General features: G+C 45.0%; 1 protein-coding gene across 1 annotated transcript; it reads right to left on the reverse strand.

Moving 5' to 3' along the window:
- Positions 1-10838: 10838 nt before the first annotated feature.
- On the reverse strand, positions 10839-15971 carry LIPT2 (lipoyl(octanoyl) transferase 2). The gene is made up of 2 exons (XM_063127872.1): positions 15500-15971; positions 10839-11481 (listed from the first exon to the last, which is right to left on the reverse strand). Exons 1-2 carry the CDS (start codon positions 15963-15965, stop codon positions 11228-11230), a joined length of 720 nt encoding a protein of 239 aa, XP_062983942.1. The 5' UTR covers positions 15966-15971; the 3' UTR covers positions 10839-11227.
- Positions 15972-21244: the final 5273 nt, after the last annotated feature.

Raw genomic sequence — 21244 nt, forward strand, 5'->3', positions numbered from 1 at the left:
GTGACCATATGAAAAGGAGGACAGGGCTCCTGTATTTATTTATTTATTTATTTATTTATTATATTTATATACCGCCCCACAGCCGAAGCTCTCTGGGCGGTTTACAACAATTAAAAATGGTAAACATTAAAAGTATACAAAATTTAAAAACCCTATTTAAAATGTAATAAATAAATAAATATTACGTTTCTGTACCGCCCAATAACCGAAGCTCTCTGGGCGGTTTACAAAGATGAAAACCTTGAACATATATTATAAAAACCATTTTACACCCAAGCATATAAATCGACAGGGACACACATATCTCTCAAACAATTTTAAACAATCAACAGTAAGAAAAATTGAGCTGATTAAAACCTCACCCTACACTGCGAAACACCTGAAAGAAGAAGCCCAGAAAAAATAACAACGTTGGCGCCAGGAAGGCTTTGTCCAGGAGTTTATTCGACAATTAGGGGGCCACCACAGAGAAAGCCACCTGGCTGCTGCCTTCCAGCTTCTCTTAGATGCGGAGCATAGTAGTGTTTATTCCAGGAGAAGGTATTGTGGTCCTGATAGAGTCATTTTTTGTCATTATGTATTTTAACTTGGACTTTTGGAAGAAATCAATACATTTTTTTTAAAAAATGTAGGCTCTTTTTCCCTATGCCAGCCTCCCCCCCAATCTGGTGCCCACTTCCAGATGTGTCTGTGTTGGACTGCCATCATCCCCAGCTAAGCATCGCTGGGAATGATAGGAATTGCAGTCCAGCACATCTGGAGGATGCCAGGTTGGGGAAGAGAAATCTAGATTCTGGTAGGATGGAATCTGCCACAGTTGTTTATAGAGCAACTGTGGGCACCACACTTCAAGAAGGAGGCAGACAAGCTGGAGCATGTTCAAAGGAAGGCATCAAGGATGATCAGGGGTCTGGAAACAAAGCCCTATGAAGAGAGACTGAAAGAAAGGGGTATGTTAGCTTGGAGAAGGGAAGATTGAGGGGAGACAGGATAGCACTCTTCAAATACTTAAAAGGTTGTCACACAGAGGAGGGCCAGGATCTCTTCTTGATCCTCCCAGAGTGCAGGACCCGGAATAACGGGCTCAAGTTACAGGAAGTCAGATTCTGGCTGGACATCAGAAAAAACTTTTTGTTAGAGCAGTACGACAATGGAACTAGTTACCTAGGGAGCTTGTGGGCTCTCCCACACTAGAGGCAGCTGGACAACCATCTGTCAGGGATGCTTTAGGGTGGATTCCTGCATTGAGCAGGGGGTTGGACTCGATGGCCTTGTAGGCCCCTTCCAACTCTACTATTCTATGATTCTATGAAATGCCTCCCAAACATAGACTGAGCATTATTGAAATAGTTTTGCTCTCTTGAGTCAAACACAGTTACTGAGGAAAACAGAAGGCAAAATGTTAAATTGAATATTTTCCAGCCTCTCTCTGTTTGATCTGTCAGTTATTTATATGCACACAGTTGGATGCACTTCCTGGGAGTAAGCATCATTGAACACAGTGGCCCTTTCCTTCCTTGGCCTGGGATGGGCTAGAGAGCAAAAACAGCTTTCAGGGGCTCCTCCCTTCAGCCAAATGGCTACTTAATCAACCTGAATTTGCTTTTCTTTATCAGCAGGTTGCGTTTTTCATAGAATCATAGAAACATAGAATAGCAGAGTTGGAAGAGGCCTACAAGGCCATCGAGTCCAACCCCCTGCTCAGTGCAGGAATCCACCCTAAAGGATCCCCGGCAGATGGTTGTTCAGCTGCCTCTTGAAGGCCTCTAGTGTGGGAGAGCCCACAACCTCCCTAGGTAACTGATTCCATTGTCATACTGCTCTAACAGTCAGGAAGTTTTTCCTGATGTCCAGCTGGAATCTGGCTTCCTGTAACTTGAGCCCGTTATTCCGTGTCCTGCATTCTGGGAGGATCGAGAAGAGATCTTGGCCTTCTTCTGTGCGACAACCTTTCAAGTATGTGAAGAGTGCTATCATGTTTCCCCTCCATCTTCCCTTCTCCAGGCTAAACCTGCCCAGTTCTTTCAGTCTCTCTTCATAGGGCTTTGTTTCCTGACCCCTGATCATCCTGGTTGCCCTCCTCTGAACAGGTACTGGACCAAAGGGAAGGCTGTCATGGTGTCACTCAGTTTCTGAGGATGCAAATACATAGGTACATAACTCACTGCCTTCTACTGAGTCAGATCATTGGTCCATCTAACCGAGCATTGATGACACTGACCGGCAGGTTTGAGTCAAGAATGTTTCCAGCCTTACCTGGAGATATTGCTGTGGATTGAAGAGGGGATCTTCTGCTTGCAAACCAGGTGCTGTACCACTGCGCGACAGCCCTTCTAGAGAGAGGGTTGACGAGAGTTTCCTGACCTTCAATCCAGTGTTGAGTTGCGTCATATTTATGGTTTCAAGGAACGGGCGGAGAAATGGCCCTCCGTGTATGGGCCACTCCTGTTTTGAAGGCAGTTAAGGACAAAACCTTCCCTTGCACCTGGAGCAGACCCTATAATTATGCAGGATGTTCAAAGATGTGTGCAACCTGAACTATGCCTGGCCGTTGCGTAGTGTTCTTAACTCAGAAATCCAGGCAGTCCCCAGGGATATCACCACCCTCTTGCCTGTTTGAGCCTAAAACTTGGGAGAGGTCCAGTAACAAGACCGTGCCTGTCTAGTTACAAGTGTAAATCAAGGGGACGTTGAGGTACGGCCCCACGGTCTTCAGTGTGATGCAAGCCTTACTCACCTGGCTGCAAACGGCAGGCAGAACCAGGCGGAAAGCAGAACTCCATTACGAAGCAAACACGAGGGTCCAGCCCTGCATTTCCCCCTGCAAGGTTAATGAAGGAGCAGGTGGGGGGGGAGTAGATGCTATGGAGGATTGACAGGTGGGGGCTGATCCACTCATATGTGTCCCTGCAAATGTTTCAAATCCCACCCCCTCCCCTTCAGATTCCGAGACTCAGAGAAGCCCAGTTGTAAGGAAAATGACCTGCCAGGACCTTTTCAAAGGAAGGATCAGTGAGAAGAGTTGAGCGCAGGGCCGGTGCCAGACTATTTTGCGCCCTAGGCAAGGTGAGCTGCTTTCACACACACACACACACACACACACACACACACACAATGCCAACTTTGATTTTTAAGAACAGATGTTTCCTGGAAAAAATAAGAAGCACAAAACTTGAAACTGCTAAATTTATTTTAAAGTTTAAATTTATTCTAAATTTATTTTAAAGAAATACGGCATGCCAATTATAGCAAACAAATTGGAAAGGAACGTCTGTGGGCCTAAAATGCATTATTTAATAGGAATATCACCTCCAAATCATCCCCCCCCAACTCACACACACACACACGCACACACACACACACTCACTCAGCATCACTCACTCCAAACAAACACACGCATGAACACATGCATTCACTTAAAGACCCCCTGCACCTCATTCACCCAGACATTCTCTCTCTCTCTCTTTCTCTTCCGGGCGCATTCCAGAAGTCCGAACGTGGAGCCACCCCACCACCACCCCAGCGTCCCTGGCTTCGCTTTGACTGGGCGGGCACGGGCGCCATCTCGCCCGCCCAGACCCAGCTGGATCCTCGGGCCGGGCCAGCTCACAGCCAACACACGTGAGTGCTGCGCTGCGCCCGGCGCCCCTCTTAGCTTGGCGCTCTAGGCGGCCGCCTGAGTGGCCTCTATGGTAGCACCAGCCCTGGTTGAGCGCCTCTTTTTCCAGTTCTTTCCAGTGACTCCCCTGCATTTTGACCATCACATCTATAACCTCCACCCACCCTTAGCTTATAGCGCAGAGGCAAGCGACTGATATTCTGTTTGTTACAGCTCTATCCTGCCTTTCCTCCAAGGAGCCCAAGGCGGCAAACATGATCGTCTTTCTCCTCTTCCTCCTCTCTTATTTTGTTCTCACAACAACCCTGTGAAGTAGGTTAAGCTGAGTGTAACTGGCCCAAAGTCACCCAGTGAGCTTTTACTCTGGGCTCCGCCTCCAGGCCTGCCAAAAACTGCTGAGCTCCACCCTTGAACACACCAGGCCCCACCAATTTTTATTTCAAAAATTGGCATCTTGCACTATGCACACACAATGCTATGCACAAAAATTGACATCTTGCGCTGTGTCAGCGGCATCCATTTCTCAACTACTTTTATAACCGAACCCAAAGAGAGAGGGGTTGGTGTGAAACTGCAGAATGCTGGGACGAGAACGGGGAAGAGTTCGGTTTGAATCTCTGCTGAGATATGGAGCTCAGTGGGTCACTTTGGCTCTCAGCCTCAGCCTCACCTCCTTCACAGGGTCGTTGTGAATGCATGCCACCTTGAGTTCATCGACGCGAGAGGGCGGGAGAGAAATGCAATGGACGATCCATTCTGGACTATAGTCCATTGGTTCTCTCCCGTTGTTTTGCCTTGCACAAAATGCAAAGCGCTCATTTTGAGCTCAGCTGCCAGTGTGGGTTCCACATTCCCGAGAGAGCAGGTCCTCCTCTGTTCCTCTTCGATAAGCCAAGAGCGTTTTCTGCTGAATCGTTTACCCTCTATGTGCCGTGACGACACTGCTACATCTTCCTGGCACCTCCAGGTACAGCTGGGAAAGACACCTGCCTGAAACGCTGGAGAGCTGCAGCTGATCAGTGCAGAGACAATGCTGAGCTAGGTGGACCGATAGTCTGATGGACTAAAGCCCCATTATATGCTTAGCTGAGGGTCTACCGTGCAGCACCTGCTTTGGACATAGGAACTCTCCAGTCCAATGCCTGGCATCTCTTAAAGGAGAGGTAAGACAGACGCACTATAAAACAGCAGCTTCCGATGCAAAGGGACACAGGGAAAGCCAGAAACCCTGAGAAGATGCTCTCAGGCTGTGAAATCCTTTGCCAGAACGACTTATTCTTGGAGAAAAGGTGGTAGTTTAGGGTGAATTGAGGAAAGGCTTAAACGTTTTAAGAAAAATTGAACCATCAACTAGCAGTGATGGGAACTGCAAATGGACTGCTTTCTTGAAGGGGATCATGGAGCAGCTTGGGACATTCTAGGTGTTTGACTACAACTCCCATAATTCCCAGTCAGCTGGATGGGGATGGTGTGATTTGTAGTCAAACACATCTGGAGTGTGTCATATTCAGAAGGCTGCAATATAGGAAGCTCAGGAGAGGGAAAACCTTTTTGATGTTTCACTCACACCTGAAGATCTAGTTCCCACATAAGTGGGAAAAGATCAAAAGGGGTTTCAGGTTGTAGAGTTTGCCACTACTTCCCTTGCAGGGAAAATAACCTCCTGGTTTTGCTGGCAGAATTTCAGTGACCTTCCGCAGAACTTTCACCGTCTCCCTTTGGCCCAGTTTTGTAACCCAGCTGGACATTTTCAGACGGGTCTTTCCTTGTTTGGCTTTGTACACAGAGAAACCAGAGATCCCGCCGTGCAGCTACTGTATTGTATTTCTTTATTTACAGTCAACCGACCAATATAAAACAAGAAGATACACCATTATATAAAACAGTACAAAGTAGGGATAAAAAAGAGGGAGTGTTACAAAATCACTAAAGATACTAGAATGTAATTTGTTGGTTTCTGAAAAGGGAACAGAATTGGGTTATTGGGGCCTAGCATAGTGAAAAAGGGAGGGATATATAGATAATAAAATTGCTAATCTGTGGATTTAAGCGCAATTAACATCCATAAGAGATCTGGTGCAGATGGCCAAATTCTGAAAATAACTGGTATTCACTTGACACTTTCTCACAGCCCAGAGATAAACCCATCACATATTTACCCAGGAAAGCAATCCAGAGTTCTGGATCAGACGTCAGCAGACAAGCAAAACAGCGACTCTCTCGCACTTTGCAAGAAGTTATACTATATACTCTGTGAATGATTGATCTGGTGATCTTTCCAAACAGATCAGCCAACTCCGTGGAGAGATAACAACCTAAATTCCTCTGCCCTCTGCCTTGGATGCTGGAGCATGTACGTTTCATACTTGGTAGTGCAGCTAGACCTGGACCTTGGGGCGCCCCACGGCCATACAGAGAGCAGCAGGTGATGGGGGCAGCAGGAAGCAGGGGCAGCATGAGCAAGGATGAGCCCACCTGGCCTGACACCGACCTGCTGTAGCATCCTTTCTCTTTGTTTTTAAAAACGTAGAATCATAGAATAGCAGAGTTGGAAGGGGCCTACAAGGCCATCGAGTCCAACCCCCTGCTCAATGCAGGAATCCACCCTAAAGCATCCCTGACAGGCTGACTCTTGAAGGCCTCTAGGGTGGGAGAGCCCACAACCTCCCTATGGAACTGATCCCATTGCCGTACTGCTCTAACAGTCAGGAAGTTTTTCCTGATGTCCAGCTGGAATCTGGCTTCCTTTAACTTGAGCCCGTTCTTCCGTGTCCTGCACTCTGGGAGGATCGAGAAGAGATCCTGGCCCTCTTCTGTGTGACCTTTTAAGTATTTGAAGAGTGCTCTTATGTCTCCCCTCAGTCTTCTCTTCTCCAGGCTAAACCTGCCCAGTTCTTTCAGTCTCTCCTCATAGGGCTTTGTTTCCAGACCCCTGATCATCCTGGTTGCCCTCCTCTGAACACGCTCCAGCTTGTCTGCGTACTTCTTGAATTGTGGAGCCCAGAACTGGACTCAATACTCTAGATGAGGCCTAACCAGGGCCGAATAGAGAGGAACCAGTACCTCACGTGATTTGGAAGCTATACTTCTATTAATGTATTTTATCCTTTTCTTTCACAAAATGGTGCTTATCCCCAAGTAAACATGTTCAGCATCAGGGCAACATCAGCAAACTCCATTTTTTTCCTGCCCTCATGAGGGTGCCATGATCCAGGTTAGTTTAAAATGGCTTCAAAAGGGGGTTGGATAAATTCCCAGAGGCAAAGGCTATCCACGGATATTAGCCCTGATGGTTGTGTGCTATCTCCAGTATTTTAGACAATGGGCCTGTGTGCACCAGTTGCTGGGGAACATGGGTGGGAGGGTGCTGTTGCACCATGTCCTGCTTGTTGGTCCCTGGCCGATGGCTGGTTGGCCACGGTGTGAACAGAGTGCTGGACTAGATGGACCCTTGGTCTGATCCAGCATCAGGACACTTCTTATGTTCTTAAAATGCAAAATTGCACACGCTCAGAGTATGTCTTTTCTTTTTATCAGAGCTAGCAAACAGCTCAGTTTTGTTTCTTTGTTCCAACACATCGGGAATTTTTGTCCCAATTGTGGAGCATGGAATGGTGAGAAATGTTAGCTGTGTCCTTCCCAATGGAAGGTATACGCACAGCACGCTCTAAAGCTGGGCCCGTAGAAATTCAGGCTCTAGACTTACCTAGCTGCACAGCAGTTCCTATTACCTTTCCAAAGATGGTTCTTGACTTTCTCAGGAGATGCCCAGGGATAGCGGCCTAAAGCATGCAAACAGCAATTCTCTCTCTCTCTCTCTCTCTCTCTCTCTCTCTCTCTCTCTCTCTCACACACACACACACACACACACACACACACACACACACACACACCTACCTTCCACACTAGATAAGAGTCCTAGCTTAGTTCTCACTGCAACATGCTAGTTCTTCACGTACAGGGATTTTTTTTCCTTGCAGAAGCACTCCTTCATGAGACACACACACACACCCTAAAGTCTAAAGCGGTACAGCAAAGCAAAAGGTGAATCACCTCATCTACTGTTTCTGTGAACTAGACACAGGCTAGTTGCATAAATAAAGATCAATAAAATGTACACGCTAGTGTCAATGAAAGCTGTTGGCCACGTGTTAAGAAGTCAGCCCTCTCCACTCCTTAGTGGAGGTGGGAAGAAAGTTCTCCAGATGTTTGGACTTAATTTAAAACATTTCTGGGCTGCCTTTCAGGGCAGAGGCCCACAAAAGGCGGCTTTCGACAATAAGATACTTCAATGCCAAACATTCCTGACTACTGGCCATGTTGGCAGGGACTTCTGGGAATTGAAGACCAAAACTGCTATTTTGGGCTGCATTAATAGAAGTATAGCTTCCAAATCACGTGAGGTACTGGTTCCTCTCTATTCGGCCCTGGTTAGGCCTCATCTAGAGTACTGCATCCAGTTCTGGGCTCCACAATTCAAGAAGGACGCAGACAAACTGGAGCGTGTTCAGAGGAGGGCAACTAGGGTGATCAGCGGTCTGGAAACAAAGCCCTATGAAGAGAGACTGAAAGAACTGGGCCTGTTTAGCCTGGAGAAGGGAAGATGGAGGGGAGACATGATAGCACTCTTCAAATACTTGAAAGGTTGTCACACAGAGGACGGCCAGGATCTCTTCTCGATCCTCCCAGAGTGCAGGACACGGAATAACGGGCTCAAGTTAAAGGAAGCCAGATTCCAGCTGGACATCAGGAAAAACTTCCTGACTGTTAGCAGTACGACAATGGAACCAGTTACCTAGGGAGGTTGTGGGCTCTCCCACACTAGAGGCTTTCAAGAGGCAGCTGGACAACCATCTGTCAGGAATGCTTTAGGGTGGATTCCTGCGTTGAGCAGGGGGTTGAACTTGATGGCCTTGTAGGCCCCTTCCAACTCTGCTATTCTATGATTCTATGACTGGGCTAGACCCATGGCCTGACTCAACATAAGACAGCGTCCTATGCTCCTATGGAGTGGGATCCAACATCTGCCTTCTTCAAGAGAAAGGGCTCTACTCACTGCAGGTTCCTCCGCATTTTTGGGGACCCCTTCCTCACGTCCCACCCCATTCAGCATGGTCTCCTGACTCTCTTGTGCAGCATTTTCAGGGGGGGTCTTCATGGGAAGAAGGGGCAGAGCAGTCTACTTCCACCAGCACAGTTGATCCAGTTTAAACCTGGATTCATCCCAGGGCTGGGAAAGACCTGTTAGAAACCCCGGGGAACTGCTGCCAGTCAGTGTTGCCAATCCCGGGCTAGATGGACCAGTGGTCTGACTCCAGCTTCTTATCTTCACTTACTAGAGAGTAAGCCCTAATAAACTCAGGAAAGTTAATTCTGGGTAAAAATTCTTAGAATCACACAGCCAGAACATAGAATAGTAGAGTTGGAAGGGGCCTATAAGGCCATCAAGTCCAACCCCCTGCTCAATGCAGGACTCCACCCTAAAGCATCCCTGACAGATGGTTGTCCAGCTGCCTCTTGAAGGCCTCTAGTGTGGGAGAGCCCACAACCTCCCTGGGTAACTGGTTCCATTGTCGTACTGCTCTAACAGTCAGGAAGTTTTTCCTGATGTCCAGCCGGAATCTGGCTTCTTTTAACTTGAGCCCGTTATTCCGTGTCCTGCACTCTGGGAGGATCGAGAAGAGATCCTGGCCCTCCTCTGTGTGACAACCTTTTAAGTATTTGAAGAGTGCTCTCATGTCTCCCCTCAATCTCCTCTTTTCCAGGCTAAACATGCCCAGTTGTTTCAGTCTCTCTTCATAGGGCTTCATAGAGAAACACAAATGTCAAAAGTCAAGCTGACTTTTTAAAATGCACATAGGTCCATAGGGAGGATCAAGGAGAGATCCTGGCCTTCCTGTGTGACCTTTTAAATATTTGAAGAGTGCTATCATAAATTTGCCTGGGTAAAGAACTCAGTGGGTATACTTGGGGCATATCTGGACTGCTCCCTCCCTGCACAGGGACCCTCTACCAACAACTTTCCAAGAACTATTGTGTGGGAAGGATTCCAAAGAAGAGAGAAAGGCAGGTAAAAGAGATAGTACAGCCTGCTCCAGTTGGCTTTCCTCCTCTTCCTCTTCCTCTTCCTCCTCCTCCTCCTCCCAGAGGGCTTTCTGCCAACTGTCCTGCAGGAAGGATCCTTATCTCAATATTATTTATTGTGATTTTAAAATTAATGTATCTTTGTTATTTGAAGGCCACCTTGGAAGGATTTGCATCTTGAAAGGCAGGATATATATAACTGTAATAAGTATAAATATCTCAATTGAATGAAGTCAAGTATAAACTGCTGGCAGACCACCTAAATAAAGATGGCTTATTACAGTATTTATTCTTTGCCTGTGTCTCTGTCAGTGTATTCACTCTAAGTAAAAAGGATTTTACAGACCTGAATGGTAAGGGTTAACCAAGCTCCTGAAACGAAGAGAGCTAATTGCATCAGCCAGGTTGTGCTGATGAGCAGCACCTGGGATGTTGCTGGTCAGGTTGAAAACCCTGTGTATATATTCTGTAGGTAATGTTCATGTTGTGGTTGGGTAGTTGATTAGATTATAAGCCTATGCGGCAGGGTCTTGCTATTTACTGTTTTACTCTGTACAGCACCATGTACATTGATGGTGCTATATAAATAAATAAATAAATAATAATAATAATAATAATAATAATGTAGTCGGTGGTGAATGGTTGTTAGAAAATATATTTATGATTAATTGGACCAGCAGACTCTGTGTCTTTCTTTGGACTGGAAGAAGGGAAGCACGTACTCTGTCAGTCTCTGTGTACGTTTGTCCGCTCTGGAGGGCGGGGGAGGACACAGGTGAATGGGATTCCTGCAAAAACTAAAGATTTTTTAAGGAAAAGGTATGTTAAATGGAACTAATTCTTATTAAATTGTCCTCAATATTTGCTCAAAAATGTAGCAAAATTAACTCTTCTGCATCTTAACCATGTTGTTTTTCCTATGGACTATGGACTTGCTTTGTTCTTTAAAATGAAAACCTCGATTCTGAATATTCTTCATGGGCTACCCAACTCCACGCCAGTGACTATATTCCATGATTCCGAAGCATTAATAGCCATGCAGTCTCTGTAGCTGCAAAATATTTCTCTTTTCTTCATAATTGTCCCCACCACCCCACTTTTTACATGGATTTTTTTTTTTTTAAATTAGAACAAGTTGTATTTGAATGTCGGATACATTTAAAGGCACATAAACACATGTTATGAACATCAACTGAAACATACAGACGTTTCAACCCAATTACCAATGCCAAAAATTTTAACAGGCTTTAAATTAACAGGAACCTGTCCCAGTTTAATCGGCACAAGTTCTTGTAAATCATGATTTTATTAGACGTGCTGAAAATTCTTTGTCAGAGAACCCTGGACTTCCTCCCCACAAAGAGGCAACACCCCCAAGTTTCACTGGGAAGGGAAACTCCAATAAAGTTTACACAATAGAAGATAACCCCCTTATATGAACCACAGAGTTTGTTTCAGAATCTTCTGCTGGGAAAGGCACTCTGCATTCCTAGGAGCACCTAGAAGCTAGCACAAATCATTCTCCTAAATAATGGGGGTGCTGGTGCCTTTTGATCTCAGAGATTCTTCAGTTAAAGTACACTTAAACACCTCTTGAAAAGCAGCCAGAAAAGGCTCAGTGGCTTCTTCAACGGAGACGTGTCTCTGGAGTTCCTGGCTGAGGGAGGTCACCTCCTTCCCTTCCAGTCCACAAGGAACGATGTGATCAAACCAGGTCAAGTCAGTGCAGCAGTTCAGAGCCAAGCCATGCGAAGTTATGTGCCTTCCGCAGTGGACACCTTAGAGGAAGAGACACAAGAGATGAATTACACTGATGGGAAAGGCCTGGGCTGCCGTTTGTTCACCAAGGCACTGGGCTCTTGGGAACATGGGACTCCCATCTCCACTGCCTAAAAACGGAAAACCAAAGCTGCAGCGGAAGAAACCGTTCCGTGGAGTTAATCTCACAGAGAACACCTAAATACATTAATATGTATTTTACATATTAGCTCTGCTGGCTGGGGCATTCTGGGAGATGCAGTCCAACACATCTGGAGCGCCCCAGGTTGAGGAAGGCTGCCCTAAACAGTTATGGGCAGTCAAGCCAGCCCCAGGTTCAGTGGGGGGCAAAGCAACCAGAACACTAAAAGGGGCATATTTTTTTTATCCAAACTCATCTAATCACACACAGAAACTGTGTGTGTGTCTGTGACTAGATACACAGACCTAGAGGTAAACAAGCATTTGGACTGCAGCACTTCAAAAGAATCCTCCACATAGAAAAACAGATGTCAGCAAGAAAGATCTAGCCCGGGCCTGTTATACTCATTTTCTAGGTGGATTTTTTGTTGTTGCTTAAATGAAGATGCATTCCATCATGTGAGACAGCCCCGCCACCTCCTGCAGCCTAAAGTGGTACAGTCCAGACTCTGGCTTGTCACCTCAGTGAGAACTAGGCCCATGGAAACTGACCATTGAATCAGGAAGTCCCCAGTTCAAATCCTACCCTTGCTATGATGAACTTCCTAGGGGAGCTTAGCCAAGTCACTCTAAGCTTCTCATATCTGCAACATGGCAATAATAATAATAATAATAATAATAATAATAATAATAATAATAATGATGATGAACTATTTTACAGAGCTACTGCTTAGATCAACATTATGCATATGGAGCAACCTATTATTCTCTCAGCTTTGCACCCACCCCCCATCTAATAATACTGACCTACCTGACAGGGCTGTGGTCAGGATTTTAGTGAGGCAGAGGCCAGATCAACACCAATCATGATATTGCAGTATGAAAGCGGTATATAAAAGGCAGGAGCCACACCAAGCAGGATACAGCGGTATGAAAGTGGTATGAAAGCAGTTTATGGTCTGTGTCCATGGGCCCCAACAGTTGTCAGTGCACTTCAATACCGCTACAAAGCAATCGTGTGTCTCCTGCTGCTTTCATACCGCTTTCACGGTTTGCTTGGTGCAGATTAGGCCTAAGCCTGCAACAGAATAAGGTGGTAGAATGGACAGAGCCACTTCACACAACATGTGATTGGTAGATCTTTTGAATGTTACTCCAGGTACCAAACTCCCTACAAACAGAAAGCCAGCACATCAGGGAGAAAAATTCTATTTGCAGGGAGTTTAACTATAAAAAAAATCACAACTGCAATCCTACACCAATCTGTATCGTCTGTTTCACGTTTATGCATGGACTTATCTCAGGCCTCAGATGAAGCAGTTTGAGGACTCCATGCCAACACCGTTAAACTTGCAATTCTATACCCAACTCCACTTTTTTTCAGAAGAGAAGCTGTAAACATACTAATAATTGTTTAAACTCAGTTAAATTTACATCAAAGTATACATGCGTCGGCTTGCACTACACCAACTGCATTGAGCAGGGGGTTGGACTCGATGGCCTTGCAGGCCCCTTCCAACTCTGCTATTCTACGATTCTATGATTCTATAAACTTGAATCCTATGCAGGTTTATCAGGTAGTTCATCCTATTTAACTCAGTGGGATTTACTTCTGGGTAAACAAGCCTAGAAACACTGTAAGAGCATGATATATAAATGTTAAAACAGACCATTTTTAATAGTTAGCGTTAGCATTGTCAATACTTTAAATGGTTTAGGTGAAGGATTGGTTGCTTGTTTAATAAGCCAGTCATATATGCATTTACTCATAAGTTACCCTGGCACCTACACTATATTCTTTTAGACGCCAACTGATGACCTTTTTATCCTCTCAGTATTTTAACAGTCTATACATTAATTTTAACTCTGCTGTTTTAAATTTGCATTTTAAATTTGTATTTCTGCACTGCTGCTGATTTTATCCTGGTTGTGCTTTTATATTGTATTTTATATTACGGTTTTATACTGTTTGTTTTCTACTTTGAATGGTTTTAATTTTTGTGACACGCCCAGAGAGCTTCGGCTATTGGGTGGTATAGAAACGCAATAAGTAAATAAACAGGAGTGGAGTAACAGGAGTAAGCCCAGCTGAACTTAAAGCATTACTTAAGACTGTTGAACATTTTCAGTTTTTATGTGAAATATAATCACGTACACGACGAAACAGATCTGACGTTTAGGAGAGCAAATGTTATCAAATGTAGTGGCTAGGGTGACCCTATGAAAAGGAGGACAGGGCTCCTGTATCGTTAACAGTTGCATAGGAAAGGGAACTTCAGCAGGTATCGTTTGTATATAGGGAGAACCTGGTGAAATTCCCTCTTCATCACCACAGTGAAAGCTGCAGGAGCTGTACTAGAGTGACCAGATTTAAAAGCGAGCAGGGCTCCTGCAGCTGTAACTGTGGTGATGAAGAGGGAATTTCACCAGGTTCTCCATATACACAAATGACACCTGCTGAAATTCCCTTTTCAATACAACTGTTAAAGATACAGGAGCCCTGTCCTCCTTTTCATAGGGTCACCCTAAGATAGTGGCTATCTCTTCCTTACCCCATCAGGGTAATTAAAAACAGTAAACATTAAAAAGTATACAAAATTTAAAACCATCAAAAACATAAAAACAACAGCATCCATTTAAAAACAACGTTTCTGGAATCCCCTCTAGAGTGACCAGATTTAAAAGAGGGCAGGGCTCCTGCAGCTTTCACTGTTGTGATGAAGAGGGAATTTCACCAGGTTCCCCATATATACAAATGACACCTGCTGAAATTCCCTTTTCAATACAGCTGTTAAAGATACTGGAGCCCCGTCCTCCTTTTCATATGGTCACCCCAAACACCCAGTTATTTGGGGGCCACTTGATCATTTGATGGGGGGAGGGAAAGAGGCTTAAATTCCCTCTTCATCACCGCAGTTAAAGCTGCAGGAGCTATACTAGTGTGGGAGTAAAAAGAAGCCAAAGGTAAAGGTAGAACCAGGCAATCTTCAAAACGGAATATTTACAAAAGTTTATTTACAGTGCCAAGGTGCCGGCACTTTAAATAAACTTTTGTAAATATTCCGTTTTGAAGATTGCCTGGTTCTACCTTTGCCTTCTTTTTACTCCCCCACGGGGTTTTTCTTGCTTTTGCACTTGCTATACTAGTGTGACCAGATTTAAAAGAGGGCAGGGCTCTTGCAGCTTGAACTGCTGTGATGAAGAGGGAATTTCACCAGGTTCCCCATATATACAAATGAAATTCCCTTTTCAATGCAACTGTTAAAGCAGCGGTTCTCAACCTATGGGTCGGGACCCCTTTGGGGGTCGAACGACCCTTTCACAGGGGTCGCCTAAGACCACCGGAAAAAACATATTTCCGATGGTCTTAGGAACCGAGACATTTTATTTATTTGTAATTAGAAATAAATATTTCACAATATATAATTACATATTGTTTTTGTGATCACTATGCTTTAATTATGTTCAATTTGTAACAATGAAAATACATCCTGCATATCAGATATTTACATTACGATTCATAACAGTAGCAAAATTACAGTTATGAAGTAGCAACGAAAATAATTTTGTGGTTGGGGGTCACCACAACATGAGGAACTGTATTAAAGGGTCGCGGCATTAGGAAGGTTGAGAACCACTGTGTTAAAGGTACAGGAGCCCGGTCCTCCTTTCCATAGGGTCACCCTAGTAAAACACGCTTCTGGCACTCGCAGGGCGGTGTCCGGCGTTGGTGTAACTGAAGTCCCGTTCGTGTCAATGGGTCTACTCGGAGTAGGACTAACGCGGGATACCGGCCGTCCTCAGCAACCCGCCTCACACACGCACCGACCTCCGGCTCCTTCTCGGCCCCAATCCTTCCCGCCGCCCTCGCTCTCTCTCGCTCTTTCTCTCACCCACCGATGGCGCAGACCTTTCGGCCGCCGAGCCAGACGCCGGTGCAGGGCGGCGGGAGGGCGCGGGCGTGGCGGAGGCCCAGGCGGCGGCAGGCGGCCACGGCCAGGCCCTCCAGGGCGGCCACGTAGCCGCGCAAGGGCAGGCCGAAGCGCCGCAGGTCCAGCACCGGGTAGGCCACCAGCTGGCCCGGCCCGTGGAAGGTGAGGAGGCCGCCGCGCGGCACCCGCTGGAAGGCCGCGCCCAGCGCCCGCAGCCGCCGCTCCTCCTCGGTCGCCCACGCCGCCGCCAGGCCCCGCAGCCCCACCGTGTAGGTCGGCCCCGCCGGCTCCCACAGCAGCAGCCGGTCCGGCGCCTCGCCGGGGCCTTCCAAGTGCCGCCTCACGCAGCGCTCCTGCGCCGCCAGCGACTCCCCGTAGGCCGCGCGGCCTAGGCGCACGAGCCGCACCGGGGAGGCGCCGAGGGGCCGCATCCTGCCCCAGCCGTGAGGGGAAGGACGAGGGCGCCGCGCCGGGCCTCCTGCTGGGAAGTTGTGGGGAGGGACAGAGGGAAGGCGACAGGGCCTCTGACCATGTGCAGAGTGCACAGACCCGCGAGAGCAAGGCGCGTCCGGTAGCGCCCCCACCCGTGGTGAATCTCACTAGGGCAGCCTTCTCCCCAAACCTGGTGACCCCACAGATGTTGTTGTTTTTATTTATTTATTTATTTATTTATTTATATAGCACCAACAATGTACTTGGTGCTGTACAAAATATACAAATAAAACAGCGATACCCTGCCTAGAGGCTTACAACCTAAAATCACATTAAAACAAATGAAGGGAAAGGGGTTGACAAAAAAGAAATAAGAGAATAATCATAGTAATGAGAACAGTAAAGATGTGTTGGACTAAGATTCCCATCAGCCCCAGCCACTGGTTGGGGTTGATGGGGGCTATAGTTCAACACATAACGAGGACACCAGGTTGGGGAAGCTGCCCAAAGCCTTCCCCTCATTGCCTTAACCATATTTACTCGCAAGTAAGCCAAGCTGTGTTCAATGGGGCTTACTTTTCTCAGGAGGTATTCCTTAGCATAAAAATACCACTACTTCAGCCGGGGACATACTTGTTGAGAAAAGCTGCTTAAGTAGGGTGACCCTATGAAAAGGAGGACAGGGCTCCTGTATCTTCAACAGTTGCATAGAAAAGGGGATTTCAGCAGGTGTCATTTGTATGCATGTCACACCTGGTGAAATTCCCTCTTCATCAAAACAGTTAAATCTGCAGGAGCTATACTAGAGTGACCAGATTTAAAAGAGGGCAGGTCTCCTGCAGTTTTCACTGGTGTGATGAAGAGGAGATTTCACCGGGTTCTCCATATATACAAATGGCACCTGCTGAAATTCCCTTTTCAATACAACTGTTAAAGATATAGGAGCCCTGTCCTCCTTTTCATATGGTCACCCTAGCTTAAGGCCTGGTTTGTTCCTGGGTGTAAACCCCGTTACTTGTGAGGAATCCTGCGTAGGATTGGCCTGCAAGGGTCTTATAAGGGTTGTTTTATTTTATATTGTTTCTATTGGGTCTGTGACCGCATAATAAAAATGTATGTATGTATGTACAGTGCATAAATTATGGAACTTGCTACTATAGTTGCCCAAAGAGCTTCAGCTATGGGGCGGTATTTAAATGCAATAAATAAAATAAATTTTAAAAATGGATATTGTCTGTTTTTGTTTGTATTTTATGCGTTTTATGGTTTTAAATTTTGTATATTTCTTTTTAATGTTCACTGTTTTTACCTTTGTAAACCGCCCAGAGAGCTTCACCTGTGGGGTGGTATATAAATGTAATAATAATAATAATAATAATAATAATAATAATAATAATAATAATAATAATAGGCCTGTGCACACTTATATTTTAAAATTTTTATTCATTTTATTGCATTTCTGTGCTGACCTAAGTAGCGGAAGCTGCCTGGGCAGTTCACAGCGATTCAAAACATAACATACAGCATGATAAAATATTATATATACCAAATAGAATCTAGCAGCGGTGTAAAGATTTTAAAAAACTGCTTTTTTATATATAAAAAACACACCTCAAGAACTAAAATGTTTTTGTGGTTTTTAATTTTTGTATATTGTTTTTAAGAGTCTTAATCTTACGTAAATCGCCCAGAGAGCTTTGGCTATGGGGCGGTATACAAATGCAATAAATAATAATAATAATAATAATAATAATAATAATAATAATAATAATAATAATATAATTCTGGGAGAATAAGAAGGGCTTCACTTGGCACCTAGGAGTAATACCGTATTTCTTCGATTGTAAGACGCCATCTATTGTAAGACGCACACTAATTTCAGTACCACCAACAGGAAAAAAAAACCTAAGACACACCCGCGATTCTAAGACGCACCCCATTTTTAGAGATGTTTATATGGGGGGGAAAGTGCATCTTAGAATCGAAGAAATAGGGTACTTGCCTAGGAGTAAATCCCAGTGAATTCAGTGGGAGCGACTTCTAAATAAATAGGGATGCAATCAGCTTGCAAGCATACTTGTTAGGAAATAAAGCCTCCTTGACATATTACTTCCTAGTAGATATGTTTAGGATTAAATGGCCGGTCTCTGGCAGGCCAACTCCATGCATATTTAGCTGGAAGCCTTATGGGATCACAGCCCCCCAAAGCAGAAAGCATTGCTTCTTGATAAACGGGGAGTCCTTCTATTCCAGGCAAGTTTTTTATCATGCCTTTGCCCTGCTTCAGTCATAGAGGTGGAGTCCACCTCTATGACTGAATGCCTTCAGATTGAAACCCTTCTGTGTTTTCCCACCACTTCTGCCATCGTTTTCCTTACCACCGAAAATCCATTAAAGGCGCAATCCTATGCATGCTTAGGCTGGCCGGGGAACGCCGTAGGACTTTTTCCTGTCTAAGCATGCGTAGGATTGCGTCCTAAGAAGGCAAAAAACACGGAATTGATGCACACGTTCTTCTGATTGCTAGTGCTTGGAGCCCTCCGTCTGGAAGCACCGCTGCGTCCCAAATTCAAGCAGAATGATTGTGGGAAAGGCTAGGAATGGGTATCAGGACACACCCTGGTATGGGTGGGATGACCATATGAAAAGGAGGACAGCGCTCCTGTATCTTTAATGGTTGCACTGAGAAGGGAATTTCCGCAGGTGTCATTTGTAGGAATGCTTCCTCCCATATGTACCTGCCTGGACCTTAAGATCATCTACAGGGGCCCTTCTCCGTGAGCCCCTGCCAAAGGATGTGAGGCAGGTGGCTACCAGGAGCAGGGCCTTCTCCACTGTGGCACCCCGGTTGTGGAACAAGCTCCCCAGAGAGGTCCGCCTGGCGCCTACACTGTATTATTATTATTATTATTATTATTATTATTATTATTTATTTATATAGCACCATCAATGTACATGGTGCTGTACAGAGTAAAACAGTAAATAGCAAGACCCTGCCGCATAGGCTTACAATCTAATAAAATCATAGTAAAACAATAAGGAGGGGAAGAGAATGCAAACAGGTACAGGGTAGGGTAAGCAGGCACAGGGTAGGGAATAACTAACAGTAGAAAGTAACAGTAGAAGTCTGCACAACATCAAGTTTTAAAAGCTTTAGGAAAAAGAAAAGTTTTTAGTTGAGCTTTAAAAGCTGTGGTTGAACTTGTAGTTCTCAAATGTTCTGGAAGAGCGTTCCAGGCGTAAGGGGCAGCAGACGAAAATGGACGAAGCCGAGCAAGGGAAGTAGAGGCCCTTGGGCAGGCGAGAAACATGGCATCAGAGGAGCGAAGAGCACGAGCGGGGCAATAGTGTGAGATGAGAGATGTACTCTTTTCGTCGCCAACTGAAGACCTTTTTATTCTCTCAGTATTTTAACACTTAATTTTAACTTAAATTTAAATTTTACTGTTCTAACTCTGTATTTTAATCTTCTATCAATTTTGCTGCGTGGTTTTATCCTGGTTGTGCTTTTGATACTGTATTTTGTATTAGTTCTTTTAACCTGTTGGTTGTTTTATTATGATTTTAATTTTTGTGAACCGCCCAGAGAGCTTCGGCTATTGGGTGGTATACAAATGTAATAAATAAATAAATAAATAAATTTGTATGCATGCAGCACCTGGTGAAATTCCCTCTTCATCAAAACAGTTAAAGCTGCAGGAGCCCTGTCCCCTTTAGCTAGAGTGACCAGATACAAAAAAGGGCAGGGCTCCTGTAGCTTTAACTGTTGCGAAAGCACCATCCTAAAGCACCATCCTGTGCATTTTTCTCAGGAGCAAATCCTGCTGAAATCAGCACAGGAGGACTCAGTTTTTGGAAATCCAGATTTAAAAGCTGGATAACCTTTTAAAAACAAATAAAATAGTTTGAAAACATGATCCTCAAATACTATTCTTCCAAAACTAAATGCCTTCTTCATTATAACTCCACAGTGACAAAGCATTCTTCTAGTTATTATCATTCTATACTGTCTATCTACAAGGTTTCCCCCCCTACATGCAGCAACAGAGAGAGTAAGGGCTTCCCTATGGATTGCATGGTGTTGTCTATATGGCTTGTTTACCCCAACCTAAACGCGCATATTCACATTTTAGGTCACATGACGCAGCCGTCCATTCACTGCTGCGCCGGGGTTTTAACCCAATAATGTGCATCTTCGCATTCGCGATTTACCACAACTTTTAGATCACGTCCGAGTTTGCACCACGTTATGGCTATGTGACTTTGGGGGAGTTAAATTGGATTTTGACATGTGGGCGGAGCGTTGAGGTTAGGACAACGTGATTGGCCAGTTTCCCAGTTTTGAACCAATCGGCTGCCTCGTTCGTTCACGCCGATTTTAGTTTGAAGTCTCTCTGCGGAGCTCCGCAGAGAAAGCTTCTTAAAACAAATGTATTTATGTATTTATATATGTATTGCATTTCTGTACCGCCCAATATGTGAAGCTCTCTGGGCGGTTCGCAAAAACAAAGAGGGGGAAACGGGCAGCCAGATGAAGAAGACATGTTCTGCTGCCTCGTTCCTTTCCCTCTACTGCCTTGTTCCTCCCCACCCACCCACCACTCCCAGTTTGTCTGCCCTGTCTATATATGAATCTGCAGAGCTCCGCATATAAAATTTATAGCTTCACTCCTCTCTCCTTCATAGCTTCATATATGCAATAATACGCATGTGCGCATTTATAACTCACTATAAAAAAAAATTCAGGAAATAAATTGCCGTTGCTTCTGCAGTGTGACGCTCTTTACCTGCATTCAAATCAATGAAAAATCGGGTTTATATTTAATGAGCAATCCCGTCGTTGTATAGATGGGGGCCATGTTGGATGAGTAATGGCTGAAGCTACCCTAAGCTTCTACGGAGTCCAACTACTTCCCAGATTGGGCCGTGTCACACACTGCATCGAATCTAAAGGTAAGCCAGTAAAAATGGACCCTGAGCAATGCTTGCTTTGGTTTCTTTACTTGCTCATTAAAACATGGGAAAAAGACAATAACAAAGATTGTTAAACAAATTTTAAGACAAGCGTATCCCAAGAAAAGCAAAGAAACACAATGTACTAAAAGCTCCCTCTCACGAGCGTTCCATTGCACGTTTATTTATTTATTTATTTTATTTATTTAAGGATTTTTATGTCACCGTTCAGCCAAAAAAGGCTCTCACGGCGGCTTACAAAAGTATTTCTTGACAGTCCCTGCCCACAGGCTTACAATCTAAAAGACATGACACAAAAGGAAAG

This window comes from Elgaria multicarinata, chromosome 5, assembly GCF_023053635.1.
Source record: "Elgaria multicarinata webbii isolate HBS135686 ecotype San Diego chromosome 5, rElgMul1.1.pri, whole genome shotgun sequence".
In the NCBI taxonomy this organism is placed as follows: domain Eukaryota; kingdom Metazoa; phylum Chordata; class Lepidosauria; order Squamata; family Anguidae; genus Elgaria; species Elgaria multicarinata.